General features: G+C 32.7%; 2 protein-coding genes across 2 annotated transcripts; one reads left to right on the forward strand and one right to left on the reverse strand.

Moving 5' to 3' along the window:
- Positions 1–744: 744 nt before the first annotated feature.
- Positions 745–10,631, forward strand: LOC125055951 (protein obstructor-E). Its single transcript, XM_047658713.1, has 5 exons — positions 745–864; positions 7,456–7,514; positions 7,663–7,825; positions 8,619–8,813; positions 9,966–10,631. The coding sequence occupies exons 1-5, from the start codon at positions 819–821 to the stop codon at positions 10,184–10,186; spliced, it is 684 nt and encodes a 227-aa protein (XP_047514669.1). The 5' UTR covers positions 745–818; the 3' UTR covers positions 10,187–10,631.
- A 2,217-nt stretch (positions 10,632–12,848) lies between these two features.
- LOC125055946 (protein obstructor-E-like) lies at positions 12,849–19,110 on the reverse strand. The gene is made up of 6 exons (XM_047658707.1): positions 18,977–19,110; positions 16,435–16,597; positions 15,866–15,984; positions 14,364–14,564; positions 13,715–13,910; positions 12,849–13,057 (listed from the first exon to the last, which is right to left on the reverse strand). Exons 1-6 carry the CDS (start codon positions 19,017–19,019, stop codon positions 12,907–12,909), a joined length of 873 nt encoding a protein of 290 aa, XP_047514663.1. The 5' UTR covers positions 19,020–19,110; the 3' UTR covers positions 12,849–12,906.
- Between the last annotated feature and the right edge of the window lie 554 nt (positions 19,111–19,664).

Consider the following 19,664-nt stretch of genomic DNA (forward strand, 5'->3'; position numbering starts at 1 on the left):
GGTATATGCCCGTTTTCGTAATAGGTGACTCGGACTGAATGTGACATGTCCTCTATGTACAGTCCACGCAATATTATTTTCGACGTTAAATGATTAATGTTTGTACCGCGTTTGTAATGGTGTTATTAACATTTTTATGTTTACAATAGAAAAAAATATTGTTGTAATATTATACTATGGATTAAAAACGCTATAAATATCAATATATAAGTAATTAATCTATCTCATCGTAAAAACAATAGGTCTGTCTAAAAAATGTATAACTTGAAAACTAACAAGTCAGGTAAGCATTTGCTGTTTTTGTAGACCAGTTAAAAGGAAGCAACTAGGTAATATAATCAGCTTTTACTACTGTTAGTTGCAAAAGCTGGATAGATAGTTAGGATTTCAAAAATATTAAGCAGACACTGTTCTATAAATTGGCAATTTCTACCTCAGCCTTATGTAGTTTTTAAGTTTAGTACAACAATCTCCGGCAAGTCAATATAAGTTTAAAAAGCTACAGCCTAATTTTGGCCTAAAAGATGATTAAATGAACTATGAATGAAATGAAATGTGTTTATCCCAATGGGTAGATATTGCAATTCAAATGTTGTGATACGATGGCTTTTTAACAAATTCAAAACTGTATAATATACGTACTATAATCTTTATTAATATATAAAAAAACAAACAAAAAATAACACTTTGATATAGTTAAATAAATCACTGGTGAAATGCATGGACTATAGATGTAGGAGGAGGGTGGTAGCAGCGATAGTTTGAGTGCTCACGCAGTGCTGCCGGGCTGAGGTAACGCGCGGACGTCAAACATCAACATGAGGATTTTTTGTGCCTACGCCTTCGTCGCTTGCATTGCCGTGGGTAAGCATAAATTTTTACATTAAGCTAAACTTCCAAACAATATATCCTATTACAATAACTGATTAATATTTATTTTGATAATGTGAACCAAAGTAAAACCACTTATAAATGGTCAAACTCACAAAACTCGACTCTGAATAATAAATATGATCAAATCGTGTTAAAAAATGATTTAGGGCAAGTTTACTGTTTTATGTCATTTCGTCAGAATTTGTTCTCATTTTGAATCACACATATGTTATAAAGTATGAACTGTTTATGTCGATTAACGATTGAAATGCAATTAACATATAAAAAATATTCAAATTACAAACTAGTTTTACATTAAAATTCCAGTGACCTTTTAAGATTTGACAATTTATTATGTCGGTAACAGGTTACGTATGTTTAATTTTATATACAAGCTGCGTCTTTTTAAACTCTTTGAATGCCATTTTGATACAAAGGTTCATTTTATGTTAATAAACATAATCTTAGTAAATCATTAAGTATTATGGAGTAAGTTTTCATTCATTACAAATTAAATAACACCTGTTATTAAGATGAGAAAATTACGTCATGAAGTAAAGAGATAATTGTGTATTTACAACAGGTAGTTATTACGAGGTAAATATCGCATCTTCTAGTATTCAATGAGAGGGAATAATTATGAATTAAACGTGCGTATTCACAATGAATGATGTATGTATAACATATTACTTTCTGTTTAACAACTCAATAGTTCTGGACTTCCTTTTAACTTTTCTGTTTAATTTTAAGAAATTTCGTTACGCAAACCCATCGAAATTATGTTGCCATGGAGACTCTCGTTATATTTTTTAATAAACCTCTGAACAACGTTGGCCAATTTTCATTTATTTCACCATGATTATGAATTATTATTACCCTAGAAATTTTTGATAACGCAACAACTGAGGCCAATATTATTCATACTTAAAATAGGCGTGATAATAGTTGAAGGTGTTATTTCAAAATGTAAAGCAACATTCTGGAATTTAAAACAGTTGCCTAAGAACTAAACTATTAGAAAGGACCTGCGATATACATATTTTGATATTATAGTTTAACTCCGCAATATTAACAAAACTGCTCGAGGGCTTAGTGTTGTGTTATAGTTAAATAATTACAAAACGATTGTACTCATTAATTTGATGTAAAAGGTCATATATATAACGCGTTTTAATACTTCCAGTCAGATGAATAAGACCCAACTTAAATTGCTTTTAAAAACCATAACTATATTATTGAAACAACTCTAGCAACATTTAATAGGAACTAAAACCAGTAACCTATTATTTTTTGCTTAAGATAAATTATTAATATCATTTGATCATAAGTGGTTTAATTAAAACTGGAGTTAATTTTGTTTAAGTATTGCACAACACGATTGGAAAGGACCGGAACGTTTGTTTAAAACTCAAGGCTCTGAACATGTACCGAACACTAAGTATAAAAACTATTTGTGATATATAACCTACAAATTATAGAAACTGCAAGCTCTATTTTTGGCAATACTAATAATGATTAATTATTTTTTCTTAGCATTATTCAGTGAACCACTTCGCAGTCAAACATGACTATGATATGTTGCTATACATGTTTTGTTGTTATTATTATCAGAATTTCGATTGATTTCGTTAACACGGTGTAAAAATCCCCAATTCTAAGTAAAAACACTATTCAAGTCTAAAATGTATTATGTGGAAATTTTGCTACTATTTTGATTCTCAAAGTAAAAACTAGTTAAAATATTACAAAAGTAATTCATATTTTTGTAACTTAATCACTTATACCCTATAAAGCAAAATAATTACGAAATTTGAACAGACCTACATTGTAACCTTTGATTAAATACATTAAGTTTGCGACATATTCGTAATTGTTGTCACTTTCACGCCCATTTAATTCGAAACTTTACATTCATATAAAGGTTAATTATAAAGAGTAACATTCGCTTAGGTATGTGACCTTAACAATACGAAATAATTAAGAAATCAAAGCTAAAAATGTTCTTAACGAGACATCATGTAAACATAGAACGTGCAAAAAAACATGCCCTTTTTTATTTTTAAAAGTATTCTTTTCATTTCGACCATTTATGACTGTCCATTTACAAATGAGATTTTTTTTTTAAAACACACCAAATGACAAATCAGTCAGGCTAATTGTTTCTCCGTATCTAAAAATACAATTACCATTAAAAAATCTATAAAAATGCGATGAATGTCACCAACGATTTTATAGAATATATTTTAAATAGTGCGATTATTTTAGTTAAAAGGTTAGGGTTTTTGAAAAACTCTGTAATAAATATCTAAAACGTATTTTATTGATGTAATAATTGTTGTCTTTTCTGTGTGTCCTCCTTGAGCCTATTGTAAAAGCATCTTTATATGTTTAACACATAGTTAAGGCTAGGTTATGTTTCTATTACAGTATTGTAAACTTCTTTTCATAAACTTTGATTCATATAGGAACAATAAATGTATTAATTACTGTTTGGTATAAAGTAAATATTATAGTGCAGTATGGAAATACCCCTTTGTATTTCCAAAATTTGTAAAATCGATAATATTAATAAAATATGAGAGAAAAATAATACCCAGCCTCTTACATTATAAATATATATTTATAATATATAGAGTTATATATAATTCAATTATAATATTAATTGTTTGCATTACAAGAGTGATATATGAACGGTGCTTTAATTCGAAAGATAATATCACTCACACAAAAGAGTTCAACGCGCGCATTGTCGTGAGCACGCATTATAGTACGTAATAGGTAATTGTCTCTTCAAGCGGATATCTTTTCCAGTGCTGAATTTATTCAAATTACCTATGATATAATGAAAAAATTAAAATAATTTAAAAACTTATATGAACTAATCTAATTTTTAAAAGTTATTTAGTTAATTTAATTAAACTAAATTAAACTACATTTAATTATGTAGTTAATTTAACCTACTAAACTTACGTAACCCATCTTAATATTTCTGATATCTTTACAAGAAATTACAAAACAGTTTTCAAGCTTAGCTTATATAAGTTACTTGTCTTGGGACGAACTAAAAAATCTACTGAATAATATTTCAAAAAATCCACTACATTATTTAGACGATATACACTATTATCACATGAAGTTAGCTTACAGGTGTGTTGTTAGTCATACATCATTACATAATCCAGACAATAGCCTATTACCGTGGTCTCCAGAGATGTTTGTTACGCGATGAAGCGAAAGTTGTTTGATTTTACACATCTAATCTTTCGTACGTATACGTAATACGTTATGAATGAACATGTTTATTGATAGATTAATAACAAAGCTCTGATCGTTTAATAGAACATAATAAATAATAACTCTCACGAGTTATTAACAAAAAATAAATTTAGATTTTCGAGAAAATTCTTGATGAGCAGTGTAAGTCTTCTTAACGATCCATATACATCTTATACAAAATAATGCATGGCATTTGTAATGTCAGCTCTGTAGACAGAAGATGCACATAGAAATTAACGTTACCACAAACGGTAAAATTTCACTTCCCTCTCTGACTAGAATAGCAAATAAAATTACGTAATAAACTTATATTTCCGTATCATCATTAGCCGTTGTGATATATTAAGATAATGATCATTACATTCTATCAAGATTTATTTATAAATCTTTGGATTTTATAAATAAATAAAAGAAAAGACGTCGATTAACCCAAGTGGATTAACTATCATTTATTGATTGCTGTTTTAGAACGTGTTTTAAATAAGATACTTCTAAGTTAATCCATATTTTTCTATAGTATCACTTGAAGTATGCTCCGTAACCTATTTTAGGTTAAGTGCTACGACCTTTTGGTTTGAGGCCCATGGCCCACATTTTGTTTTAAACTATACACTTTTCAACAATAGAACAATAATATTAGTACTATAAGTAGTACCTCTTTGAGGAAATGTGTACCTAAAAAATAAGAACGGCTTTTCCACCTTTTCAGGTACAAAAAAAAATTGTTACATCTCTATGTGATTTATCCAAAAGGTTTTCATTGGTAATGTAACTTAGATTCGTGAAGTCTAAATCTCTCGTACATTACGTAAATAACGTGAGACGAAGAACTTTCCAGTTATATAACAACCCTTGTGTTAACCAATTCCGTGTATCCTTATAAAGATAAGATTCAATTTCTATACTAGGAAGCTACAACTCTGCTTATGGTTCTTGTTCACCTGTAACTAACATTTTAATTGCAATTAATATTCGTCGATGACCTCTAAAACAGTTCAAATTTTAAATAAAGCAAAAATAGATTCAAAATATCCATTTCTTCGATTTTATATTAGCATATTTTATTGTTACCGAAACAAATAATAATACGTATCTGTCGTACCAGAGACAGATTATAAGAGTGTATTGTATCATTGATCTAATCAAGAACATTATCTGTACACGTGGAGTCGCTTGACTCAAGGCTGACCACTCGCCCGTTCGACTTTCGCTTACATGTACCAGTAAAATGCTGCCAATGGATTTTAAAAACTATTATAAAATCAGGACAAGTTGGTATAATAGGCATGAATTACAAACCTCTCTATACAAAAATTTTGTGTCAAAATTCGCGCGCTGGAAGTCTGATTATCGTAGGTGGATTGTGTTTTAGTGGATTTTTAGCCATAAGCTTGGCATACCGGCATTGCATTTTTGTTTTCAATTTTATTTAGTTTTTTAATAATTTAAAGCGGTTAGTGTATTAATGCTATTTCGTTTATTGAAATATCTTATACAATATTTGAAATTATCGACGTATGGGAGAAATTTTGTAGCAAATCGTCGCGTTTTTTGGTTACGCGCCATGTTGCTTTTTGAAGTCAAACTTCTTTATCGGCGTTGGAAAAAAAATTACCGTCACATTTTTCGGTTACGCGCCATCTTTTTCTTACCTTACCTACCTTACTTATCTACCACGGTTGATCCGAAGAGATTCGAAGCCATTAATAACAAAAATATATAATAACGATAACAATTTTATTAATAACTTAGTAGTAATAAGGTAAAATGAAATAATTGTATTTGTATTCATGTCTATGATAATAAAAGCCTTTTGTTAAACTTTATCTAATTTAACTTTATTTAACCAATTTCTGTAAAGTTGCATATAGTAGATCATTTTTCGAAAAATAAGGTCATAAAGAAGTTTCACTTCTTACGTGTGTACACCTAGTGCACGCACTCATTTTTTGCGTATTATTTCAAATTATAGCAAATGTTACACTTTTGTAATATGCAGCATTTTATCATTTCACTCATGCCTGACGACAATCAATACGTTATACAGTATTTAGTAACTAAAGCAAGGTCGCGGAAATCAATCAGATACAAGGTTTTTACTATCGCAATGACTATAATATCGTTAAAAAAGATACCATAATAATTATAACCAATATATTTCTTTCATAACCTCAAAAATCTTCAAAAACTGATGAAGTCCACGCTATTTGTATATATATTAAAAAGTGTCAGAACACGTGCAAGTGGATATCCGTCGTCTCTGTCTACCACATTGGGAAAGTGGCGTGAGTGAATAGACCAATAGATTAAAAAGAGAAATAGAACCATAAAATTCACTATTATTCTTAATAATTTATCCAAGTGGTAGGTTGCATAATTATTACCAAATAACAGAATCTTGTATATCCCGCACTATATTGCATTACTTTTAGGATTTTGTACTAGAAATACAGTTGAACATTTCTCTATGAAAATTCTCTAAAAGACGCAACGCAAACTTTCAAAGGACGAGAGCCTTTCGTCCGTGTAATGCTTATAAGTAAAAAATATTGTTCTAAGCTTAGATAATCCTATATTACTCAATCAATCAAACACAAGTGTTCACGCAGTGGTTCGACCTCACGTTGCGCAAAGCCACGCTTCACCTCCTCATATAATGTCGTTTATTATCATGAAAGTTACTCGTCTTGTTTAGCCCTGATTTATAATTAACAGTGGTATTACTGGCTTAATTAACGTGATTTAAGTATTGAGGCTTTTGAAATGCTAGTTACATTATTTTTATTCACCTTACAAGTAAATTCTCGAGTGAGTCGAAAATCTCATCGAAACTGTACTGATTCTTACTGTACTGAGCAGTAAGAAACAGTACAGTTTTGGTAAAGTGTATAGTTAATTAAGAGAGGCATATAAAGTAAAGAACATATTAGTGAATATAATAGTTTTGAGCAGTGTTGGCCTAGTGGCTTCAGCGTGCGACTCTCATCCCTGAGGTAGTAGGTTCGATCCCCGGCTGTGCACTAATGGACTTTCTTTCTATGTGCGCATTTAACATTCGCTCGAACGGTGAAGGAAAACATCGTGAGGAAACCGACATGTTTTAGACCCAAAAAGTCGACGGCGTGTGTCAGGCACTGGAGGCTGATAACCTACTTGCGTATTAAATTGAAAAATGATCATGAAACAGATTCAGAAATCTGAGGCCCAGACCTATAGAGGTTGTAGCGCCACTGATTATTATTATTAATAGTTCTTACTCGAACTTAACGTACGTACGTATATTAATTAGTATAATTATGTTTTCAGCAAACGCGGGAATACTGTTGCAAAATGCACCAGCTTGCCCAGAACAGTACGGAGTCCAGGTACTATAATTTTTGATTGATTCTAAAGTAAAAAATGCTGCCAATTTAAAAATTGAAACATTTTATTTTTAAATATATATGGGAGTTTATTACAAATTGCAATAAGCAGTAAAAATAACAACGCAATATAATGTTTTCTAATTTCCAGGCGTACGCGCATCCCGAGCTATGCGATCAGTTTTTCCTCTGTATCAACGGTACACTAACAGTGGAAACCTGCGAGAATGGTTTATTATTCGATGGTAAAGGAGCTGTATACAACCACTGCAACTATAACTGGGCTGTCGACTGTGGTGAGAGGAAAGCCGATTGTAAGTACTTGTTTACATTGAAAATCTATATTATTTTATTACATTTAGTTAGTTCTAAGACTAAAATCGTTCAAAAGTCAGCAAAAGGTTGCGGCTACGGACTACTGACTGGGTGCAAAAACGGTTTGTATGAGCCACCGCCTATCACTTTGCTATGTCCCGTTAGTATTAAAAATATTGTTTTTAATAACATTTACCTTTTATATAACTGTTTATAATAGATGTATGGTATGTCAATAAACTTGATAATTCAATGATATTATTATTTATAGGATTTTACTTTCACCTAAAATACGTGCACTGTTGTCCCTAAACGAAATATTATATTGTTTAATTCAAATTCAAATTCAAAAATAATTTAATCATATAGGTAACACAATGTACACTTATGATCGTCAAAAACAAGAAATGTATATGAAATGCTTCTTACTTTACATTTAGTGCCAGTTCTCAAATCAAGGGCGTAGAACGCAAGAGAAGAACTGGCAATAAACTCTCCGCCACTCTTTTTAATCGCCATGTTGTTTTTTACACAACGTTTGTAAGGAGCTGCAACCATTACACCATGTTCCACATGACATCTTAAGTAATATTAACATAAATAATAATAATAACATCAATTAAAAACAAAGACTTGTCCTCTATCAGCAGGAAGCATGGTGAAATAGGAGCACGCACTTACATTCTCGTGGGAACAATTCGCAAACACATAGTCGAAATAAGTTCACGTTTACGTTTAAGTATTACTAAACTTATTCCATGTAATGGCAATAAAGAATAAGTGTTCTTTCAGTGACACCCTACTCAACTCCCGGATGCGAGTACCAGTTCGGAATTTACCCAGATAGCGCGGAATGTTCCACCAGCTACGTCAAATGTGCCTTTGGTATCCCTCAGCAAGAGCCGTGCACGCCCGGTCTCGTTTATGATGAGAGGATCCATGGCTGTAACTGGCCAGATCTCCTACAGCCTTTCTGTAACCCTGAAGGTAAAAAATTCTAAAATGTAGTTCGTTAATGATATAATAGATTGACAAAATTAAGGGTCCCCGCACATGGGCCACCGGCCACAACCACAAAACGCCGCCACTGGCATATTTCCTGTAATTTTCATACATTTTATGGACTCGCCGCACACGGTTGGCGCCGGTGGCGGCCACACGCTACAAATCGTCGCAGCTTGCTTCTTGTGGCTCGCACCGGCCACTAAACGCCGACACAAAAAGCCGCCACACGCCACTCGCGCGATTCCGCGCCCCTCTCTCCCTTACCTCAGTTAACCTGAAGTCGACGGTAACGCACGCACGTAGTCTGTGTTTCATATAGGTAGATAAATATGGATATAGAATTATTTATATCAGAGATACAATCCCGTCCTGCGATTTGGGATTCAAAAAGTGATAGTTTTAGTAATAGAGGAGAAAAAGTGAAGGCCTGGGAAGAAATCTCGTGTTACTGGCTGAAAACTTTTTTGTCTAAGTCCAAATATTTTCCAGAATATGGCCTCATCATATTTTCATTGAGGCCAAATGCTTCACATGTATAGTTCAATGGTTGTCGATTACCGACCTGTCGTGGTGAGGGGATATTTAATGTCTTTCTGTGTATCCAATAACTATGGTTTCGTCTTCTACGACGACGTCTTTATATCAAAAGTAGCGCAATTAAACCTTCTTCGTCAGAGTCCATTATGATACTGCAGGCAAGGGTTAAAAAAAGTAGCAGCCACCGACCGCAAGTGTCGACCACCGGCCACAAGTGGCTGTCGCGCGCTTCAGCTACCTTTGTAGCCGCTTCTAGCTTCTCGTGGCGGCGTTTGTGGCTGTGGCGTGTGGCCCGTGTGCGGCGACAGTAAAACTTAAAAATCTGTGTACTGTATCTGTTATATAAATGTGTTCATTCTATGTGGAGAATGAGAGATTAGAATAGATAACATTAGAGTTATTATTATGAAGTATTTTTTAATATCTTGCATTTTTGGCATCTTACCTTTACTATTATGGGCTGACAAAAAAGAGAACGAAAAAAACGCTTTTTAAAAAGAACTTATAACAGTAGTATAGATTGTATTGCAAATTGTAGGTTTTCAAATTAAAGGAAGGATTGCTTAGTAATATTCATGTTCTAATTGATTTTTTCAGCCGTCGTAGGTTTCAAGTGCCCAACGAAAGTACCAGCGAACACACAGTCAGCAAAATTCTGGCCATTCCCTCGGTTCCCTGTACCTGGTGACTGCCACAGACTTATCACTTGTGTTGAAGGAAATCCACGTCTCATCACCTGTGAGGAAGGCAAGGTCTTCGATGACCAGAACCTGACATGCGAAGACCCTGAATTGGTTCCTCATTGTGGTCACGCGTAAAAATAATATAAAGTATTAGTTTCATGAACCAACATTCCTACCAGTTACCACTAATCAGTTATTATAAAGTAATCTATCACAATTGCTAATTTATTGCCACAGGCAACAATTTTATAAAAGTCTATTAAATCCTTGTTTTAATCAGTACGTACACTTCATTGTTGAACCACGAAGTACAATTTATGATATATTGTTTTTAAATAACTGACATTTAATGATGTAACTAAAGTATTGGAAAATTGTTTCCACCAAATAATTTATTGGTCATATTTAATATGATATATAATACTATAATCCAGTTTTGAGTGATATTAGTTACCATAGTTTAAAATTATATGTCATTCTCCTCCTCTGTATATATTTCATGAAGATTTATGTAAATAAAGGTAATATAATAAAAAAAATGTAAATAGATTTTATATATGAAAAATAAAACATAAACTTATAACTTTGTTTATTTTCAACAAACCATTGGACAAAAAACTTCATATCCACATTCGTTCTAATTCAGGATAATAGTGACCAAAGCTTTTTTCACACTCATTCCAAGCGATATTCTTCTAAACTATAATTTTATTAATCTTATTCTATTGACTTACATTTGCCATCTACTGTGTAAATTTTGCTAACTTCTTCTATTCCTATAATAATAATTTTATTTATAAGCAACAACAACCACTTGCATTATTTTACTATGATAGCTATTACGTCTTTAAATTATTGTAAAAGAACTACTCAGATTTTATAAATGTTAGACAAAACATTGGTATAATATATTTGTGTGTATGGGCATATCTGCATGGATAAATTTAGCATGTAGAATCCCTTCACCACCATAGATTGCATATAATTTGCATTACAATATTGCATCTGAACAGTAACAAGTAACAGTAACATTGCTTATTTTACATTTTGTAATACCTTCAACAACAAAATATTTTTTGAAAAGATTGGAACTCTACTACTTCCAGTACCTTTGCTACCTTTAAAGGCACTACTTGGCACCTTTAATAACATTTTGTAGATTTAACATAGGCATCCATCCTGTTTAGTGCTTAGACAATTCACTAAGAGAATCAATTTTAGTTGACAAAAAATTATTGCTATCCTAGATTGATATTCTTAAAATTGTAACAATATTTCCAGAAGATGATGTTGAGGATCTTTTTTTATCTTTTTAATGTTGAGTTTTGTGCTGAAACAAAACTAAAAAATGTTGTTTGTTGTTGGGTAGTGGTAGATTTAAACTCTTCATGGAAAGCTTTAAACGTAAGGTAATGCGAAGTATCGACTAAGTCATATAAAATATAAAGAACCTTATATCTAGTAACCTAGTAACAACAAAATCAGATATCACTTCATCGTATGAGCATGTGCAAATTACATCATATTATCATAGGAAGAGAAGTCCATTGGTGCACAACGGTAATTCTAACGTAGGTTTCATTAATATACCGCACTAAAATCAAAACTAACTCGTTAAACTTAAATTGAATTAAATAGACGACTCATTGGTCTAGTGGTTACTACCCCTGACTGCAAATCCATGGGTCCCGGGTTCGATCCCCAGCTGAGACGAACATCGATGAGATGAGCATTTGGTGTTGTGCTTAGGTCATGGGTGTTTAAATATGTATATATATGTCTATCTATCTATAATATATATGTATATCCGTTGCCTAGTACCCATAACACAAGCTTCACCAGCTTAGCATGAGACTAGGTCAATTGGTGTGAATTGTCTTTAAAAAAAAAATCGAGATCAGAATTGCACCACACCTGGTTCAATTCGTGTTGTACATAAACAGTATGATTCAAATACGTTTTCTACAGCTTTTTTTAATAAGTAGTACATGACATTTAACCAAAACTAAACTAAGCTATGCAATCTGACTTCCGTGTATAGTTAGTAATAAATTTATGAATCGTGAAAGCATACACTGTAAACGGACGAATGCTAGGCAACTTCCATAGTCTTGCCGATATTTTGGTAGTGAGAGAGAGTTTTCTACAACTACCTTTATTGGTCAGATAACCGGAATCAAATGAGAGACGCTTATAAATCTGAGGCTTTGTTTAGAAACCAGCCGTTTAGTATATTGTTGAATGCAATATCCAATGCGCTGGAGCTATCAGTTAACAGTTATCATTCAAAGTAATGAACTTGACGGGGGTAAAGTTTCAATTAATGTAATTGATTTTTATATTTCACCTATGTAATAAAAATCTCTATCTCTCATCCCTAAGGTCTTGTGTTTGTACGTGTGTGATTATTGTAAGTGCGCAATGTGGTCGCGCTGCGTTTTTAAATATTGAACTACCCAAATTCACCGACCGGCCAAGCGTTGCTGTGGCTAAGGTTTTTGTTATATTACATAGTAGCAAACTATTCAAGGGAAACGGTAGGAGAACACCAGTCATGGGGACTACCATGCTTTTATGGTGGTTATGCCATTAAATTGTAGCTTATGTGAAACGTTGGTACTTTCGACACAGCGCGGAGCGCTATCTGTTAGAATTGAGACTATCAATAAACAAATATTTTACAATAAAAAAATATTGCGGGTATAAATTGAGATGTTAGTGGTAATCACTTAGATTTTTAAATAAATCAGCTGTCACACAACCCACACGACGTTTAAGATTAAGAAAAATACATGTATAAAATAAAAAATATTTTTAATTTCTACTTAACCTAAAGTTTAGTCTATAATTAATAATTATTCTTCTACTGCTTCTGCTTGTTTGCCTAGCTTAGGTCTTTGTGGCTTGCGACGAGAAGGGGAACCTGAGGGCTTAGGTTTTGCTACGGGTGGGTTCTCTAGGGCGTCAAGTTCAGCGTCTGTGAGACGGTCTTTGTACCAGTCTTTGCTGAAAAAGAAAGTTATTTTATGAGAATACAAATAAAATCAGAACGGCAGATACTGATAATTTAAAAATGGTAATATTCTGTCTATTGATAGATTCTTAATGCTCTGACGAAAATCAGCTATTACAGCTTGATATGTCAATATAGTAAAAAAAAGTGTGTGTGATCATCTTATGTACAAGCGTTAGAAGTTATACTTCTTTGGCGTAACAAGATGAAAATCATTTCAAAAAAAATTTCTACGTTTGTAGAAATAACGACACTAAAAATAGAACAAACTAAAATGTTGACTATAGCTAACTTCAGTCGGTTTTTTGTTACGATGTGCGCACGCATCGTAAAAATTTACTCTCATAATTTTTCCCTAACGCGCCAAAAGAAGTATAACTTCAAAAATAATTTGCACAATGCGTAAGTACAAGCTAAGCGTGCATTGTAACAGCAATACGTAACATGCAGATGCATTTCAGAGTTAGTTTCATTGATATTCTTAAAAATAAATATTAATTAAGTCTTTCCGAACCGAGTTATAGGTCGTATGCATAAAACCCTAAATCACGAAGATGGTATGATATGTATCTATTCCTAATTTACTTACATATTTGTGTCTGAAAAAAATAATAAAAAACGAAGTATTGTAATGACTCTTTGGTTCTTACCATTCTGGGACCTTTCTGGCCCACTCGCATCTCTTCTGGACATCATCGAAGGCCTGTCCGAGTTTGCAGCCACCCCGTCTTGGGACATTACCGTTGATGCATACGTAGAAGAATTGGCAGTCATCGGGGTCGGCGTAACGCGGATGAGTCAAGGCAAAAGTTTCGTTCACTTCTGGGCATTTGAATTGGAAGATGTCTGTAAGTAAAAACATTATGATAATTTATCGGAGTCTCAACTAACAAAGGTCCATGGTACAAAATCCATTTACTAAGTCCGGATAAATTTCCGAGACGGTCATACCCGTCAATGGATTAATATGTATATTTTGTTACATTTTTATTTTATACTAGTGGACCCGACAGACGTTGTCCTGCATGATATTTCAAGCAATGAGTAAAGCAAAGTATGAAAGTACCGACTGCAGCGCCATCTGGCGTGCTGATTTGTGAATCTAAACCATTCCCAGATCCCCTTGAACACACACAAAAAATTTCATCAAAATCGGTCCAGTCGTTTGAGAGAAGTTCAGTGACATACACACTCACAGAAGAATTATATATATAAAGATTTGTCTAGTCTCATACATTTCCTATACATAATACATATGTTTGACAAAAATACAAAAATGTATATGAAATAAACACAAACCGGCAGCACCGCACCCCTTCTTCTTAGCCTCATCAGCCCAAGTACAGATGCCTGTCTTCTCGTTGTAAACAAGGTCCTCTGGGCAGGTGATCATGTTGAACTTGCCGTCCACACAGTAGAAAAATTTGCCGCACTCATGGGGTTCCTCGTGAGGGAAGTACCCGTTCTGGCGGACGCAATGTTGACTTGGGATTGGGGTCTCTGTAAATTACGTTGATAGGCTTTATAAAAAAGGTCTAAAAAATAATAGAGTTGTTAAATTATAGGTAGTAAAACCTCCCATGGATTAGTGGTTAATAAATATTGTGATAGCCAAGCATTGTGTACACAATTCTTTCTAGACCCATTTCTTTAACAAAAGTGAAATGAAATGGACATAGAATAAATTAAGCTGAAATGTTTAGAACCGATACAAAGGAAACAATATCAATGCGAAGTTTAGTCTGTATCTGATCGAATTTCAACAAATCTAGATGATATATACAGATTTTAAAATTTAATCCTTCTGCGCTAAGAGATATCCTGAGATAATTATTAATATTGTGAAAACTTTGATTACAAAAGCTATTATCAATACATTCTACCGCACCAAGGCCGTTGTTCCCTTGAGAATGGAAAGTTGTTCTCAGCAAAGTTAACCTTTAGCACTGAATTATAATTTGATGCGACCAAATGCCAACACGTGAAGAATCACGTGTACACCGTCTGATCGGAATGAATATACATGTTTTTCTATTGACATGTGAAATAGATTTTTATAGACCGGTTTCAATATAATCTATTGCTTTTCATCGAAATGTAATGTAATTTGGTCTTAAGGATTAAGTTAGTTACTATACTTGAAAAAGGCAACTTTAGGATATTAATACGTTAAAACATAAATACACTTAATTAAATAATGTTTTTTATGACATTTATTTTGTATTATAAACTAGCTGGCCTGGCGAACATCGTACCGCCTAACAGTCGATTCTTTATTTGTTTAAAATACTTATTCTGCTATTCGGGACACCGGTCTAGCTTGTAAGATTAAAAAAAGAAAATTGATAAGACAACAAATACATTATGTCAAAAAATAAAAATTTACCTTCCCCGAACCCCTCCACTAACACTTGAACTTTATGCTATGGTATTAAAGTTCAAATTGACTTTTAAGTATTATTACGAATATTTTGTATGGGAATATAGAAAAGTGTTGTTTTTAGACTTTTTCACTCAAATTTTTTAAATTTTCTCTCCGTTAGAACCATCCTCGTACTTCAAGGAATATTATATAAAAAGAATCAGACAAATCGGGCAAGCCGTTTTCATGTTATGTCGTGACAACGGAAAACGGGTTTCATTTTTATATATATAGATTACAGAACTGTCCCGTCATTTTGCGTGCTTTATAACGGTTACGTGATCATATGTTGATAATTGAACCAGTTTTAATTGAATATTAGTTTCTATTTACTAAAAAGTAACATCAATATTTTATACGATAAATCTGAAATACTTACGCAATTTTGGTCGTTGGGAGCAGTCGAGATTGAAGGGAAGGTCGCATTTCTCGTCTTGCGGGTTGTAATCGTTAAACACCATGCCGTCTGGGCATAGCTTCTCAGTTATTTCTCCATTGCTGAAATAAAAAAAAATATCTTATGGTCCGTTTTGTTATAGATGCACAGTAATGTAACCAGCCCGAATTCAATTTGATTTAATTAATATTTACTTTTTATATTGTTTTGGAGAAAAGAAAATTGCGAATGCTTGTTGTATGTGTCGTGCCCAGATTAAATACAGCCTTGCGATTCTGTAACTCACTTTTTAGCATTCTGATAAACAATAAACTACATACCCTCCTTATCAGAATGCCAAATCGTAAAATGACTGATTTACGAATGATTTGAGCGCGACCGCCGCTGCGAAAACCGATGTGTGAGTTCGAAAAGAGAGTTACAGAATCGCAAGGCTGTACTTTAGGAAATAAACAGTTTAAAAAGCAATTGGTTTTTTAATAAGATGATAAAAGTTAAAAAAATCATTAAAGCGACCCAAATTTTTATTTGCGTTGTTATTTTAGATTTACCTGCATTGATAATATTTGTCGCACTGCTCTGCATCAGCAAAGAAACCATCTTCAGGGCAGGAGCTGGTGATCTCCGTGTCGGGATCTGAAGCTGCGCGAGCTGGTGGTGCAGGACTAGATGGTTTCCGTTTTGAGTTCTTGAATCCTTGTGATGAGGCTAAAGCTGGAGACAAATATATTTTCAGTATTACATATAATAACAATCTAAGGATAATATGTCATTGCCATTCTTACTACTGGATATATTTAAAACTAAACGGCGAGTTCTTAACCATTTACGACTTTTACGATCGTTTAAACATATAGTTTTCTGAATATTTCTTTATTTTGTGTCTTTCATAACCCGGTACGAATGGGTTTGTTGAGATACAGCCAGAATACCCTACTGACAAAGGCAGATTATGAAGAGACTTCTCCTTCTCGCTATGAACCTGACCCATAACACAGCCTGATCAGACAGTCCGATGAAAAATCAATATAATACTCAAGTAGTACTTGAGTAAAGTAATCTATGTTTATGTTATTCCAAAACAATTAAACTAATTGTAATGAAATGACCCCTTTACTTTTATCTGAACTTATACCAAGCGATTTCAACTAGATTTCAGGAAACATCTAGAACACATTGTCAAATTAATCGCATATGACCTTATTAAAATGTATGGAATGTCAATGTTAAGTTTAATTAAAAACTGGCATGCATTTCCTGCAGACATGAGCAAAGTAATAATAATTAAGCAGTTCACTTTGAAGGCGCAGACTTCCGTTAACACTTTAAGTTTATAGAAGAACTTTATTCATATCTCAGTTTTCAAGGCCATTAACATTTTACTAGTCAATAGTCAAAGAATTACGGGTTAATAGATTAAAAAAGTACAGAAACTGTTAACTGAGAACGTCTTCAAAAAAGCTTAGATTTTCCTTCTAAAAAAGTTATGATACGTGATTCATCACTACTTAACCCCTTATTTATAAAAATTAAATTAGACCACTTAGATTATTTAAACTAAAGTGATCATTGTTTTCTTTGTATCAAATCGTGTTTACAGCATAATGAAAAGCGACATTAAATTATGTTGTATTTATTATAGTGTAGTAAAACTGTTTGAGTTTTAATGAATGCTTAGATTGTCCGATTCGTGCCCTGGTTTAAGAAAAATGAAAGCTAAGCAATGTAAAACAGATATCAAAAATCAATTATGTATTATATTATTATTATTCAGCAAAAAGTAAGTCGACATCACAGGAGACCTAAGAGCTGACAGCTACCTCGGACAAAGATTTAGTCTACCTATTCAAAGGGGGTACGCTGTCAGTATCTTCGGAACCTTGTCTAAAGGACTCCTTTAAATAATATAAATTAGTTATTATATTGTAACGTTAGTTATTGTTTTTCTGTTATTAATTAATGTTTATGTAGTGAATAAAAACATAAATGTTATTATGTATGTTACTGATAATGTCCACAAGATACAAAAAGCCCACAAAAGTTTGGTAATAAGCCAGTTTCTCTATTACCTAACGAGGCGTAACATACGAAAGTGGCAAACACAGCCACCTTTTAGCACTCCAATTTCATATTTATCCTTGAAGCTATTACCAAACCTAATGAAATCACTTAGTATATTTCCGATGTATACTTGGTGCATAAACAGTTTTTTACTACTGCTTGATTTGGGTAACAAATCTGACTTATAGATCTGTCATACAAACACGAAAATTTTATTTGGTTATGAAAATATTTAAAGAGCCTTTCCGTGTTAACTAATGCTATTTGGATTATCTAATAAGCAATCAGTTTATTGCGTAAACCTTATTTATTTTATTATATTATTTCGCTTTAAAAGGACAAAAACATGTTAGGACGCTAGAATAAGTTACTCGAAAGTGTCCATATCTAATGTTTGTCTATACAACCTATCGAATATAACGGTTCGAAGGTGACAAGCAATGTCACTTGTCAAATATTTTTTCTAATGTAATAAAAAGCCGATATATATATATTGAGGACTCGCCCTACATCACGCATTTGTATTTTCTTTTTCGATTGCGAGTGAAAAAGGAAAAGCAAGAGTGTTGTGTTTAAAAATGAAATGGGATTACCATAGCTTTATAAACTATATGATTTATTTTAACTGCACACTTTTCCATTTTAAAATGAAATAGCACGATAAATACCCGTTCCCTAATTTGAAACATAAAAAAACTCATTACAACTTATTAATATTTAAATATTTCCACGAATTATCTTGAACAACATTCTTGAATTAAATTAAAGGATAAATTACTTGACATTTCAATATCATTGAAGGTCACTTTGAGCTTAACAGCTTTCAAATATAACTGACAATTACTTAATGTAAAATAAATATTATTAGAATTTCAGGAATAATTATTGGGAAAAATCTTGATAAACCTCAAAATATTAAGCTTCAGCAACATATAATGCAACAAGCTTATCTGACTCGACACGCGATAACTCGCAGGTTACTTTCAAGGTTTAGTTTTGACATATTCCAACTATACAAATACTACTACTCACCTATAACACACGCCAACACTATGATTTTGCACTTGAACGCCATCTTTCGTATTCTAAAACACTTTACTCTAGGGAACTGACGCTCGTACTGCGCTCCACAGCGCACTGGCGATAATAGTTTTTGTTCGTTGTTCTTAGCTACTTGGCATTAAAGCGAAAGGCTCTGCTTCTTTCGTTGTCTTTGTCACACTTGTGCAAATTAGCATACGACTTTACTCGTCACTCATGAGTTCTTCGAAACATTTGGATCCTGTTATGGCATTTACGTGTTCTGTGAAAGAATTAGTTAATTGATAATGATAGTAAATTAATAAGCATCATTAATTAATGGGAAATTTGTGCAATTGTACTTAAATTACTTATTAATAAATTACGACATGTATCAGCAATGTGCCTTTATTTTTAATTAAGTTTTGTTAATGCTAGACAGACATTTATTTGTTGATACCTGACGGTTTTGTTTTATTATTATAGAAAATATTTCAATGAAATTTAAATAAAAGCAGGCCTAAACGTTAAACTTAATATAGGATTAAAACGCACGTATCCGCAATTGTTAATTTTGCACTTTAAATAGAAACCAGCTAAATGAAAATGATACGATATTTTTTGCATCATATTATAAAATACTGGTACAACCGTAAACAATATTGGCAATCGATAAACAGCCTATTAATATTATCGTCTT

The sequence above is a fragment of the Pieris napi genome, chromosome 14 (genome assembly GCF_905475465.1).
Source record: "Pieris napi chromosome 14, ilPieNapi1.2, whole genome shotgun sequence".
In the NCBI taxonomy this organism is placed as follows: domain Eukaryota; kingdom Metazoa; phylum Arthropoda; class Insecta; order Lepidoptera; family Pieridae; genus Pieris; species Pieris napi.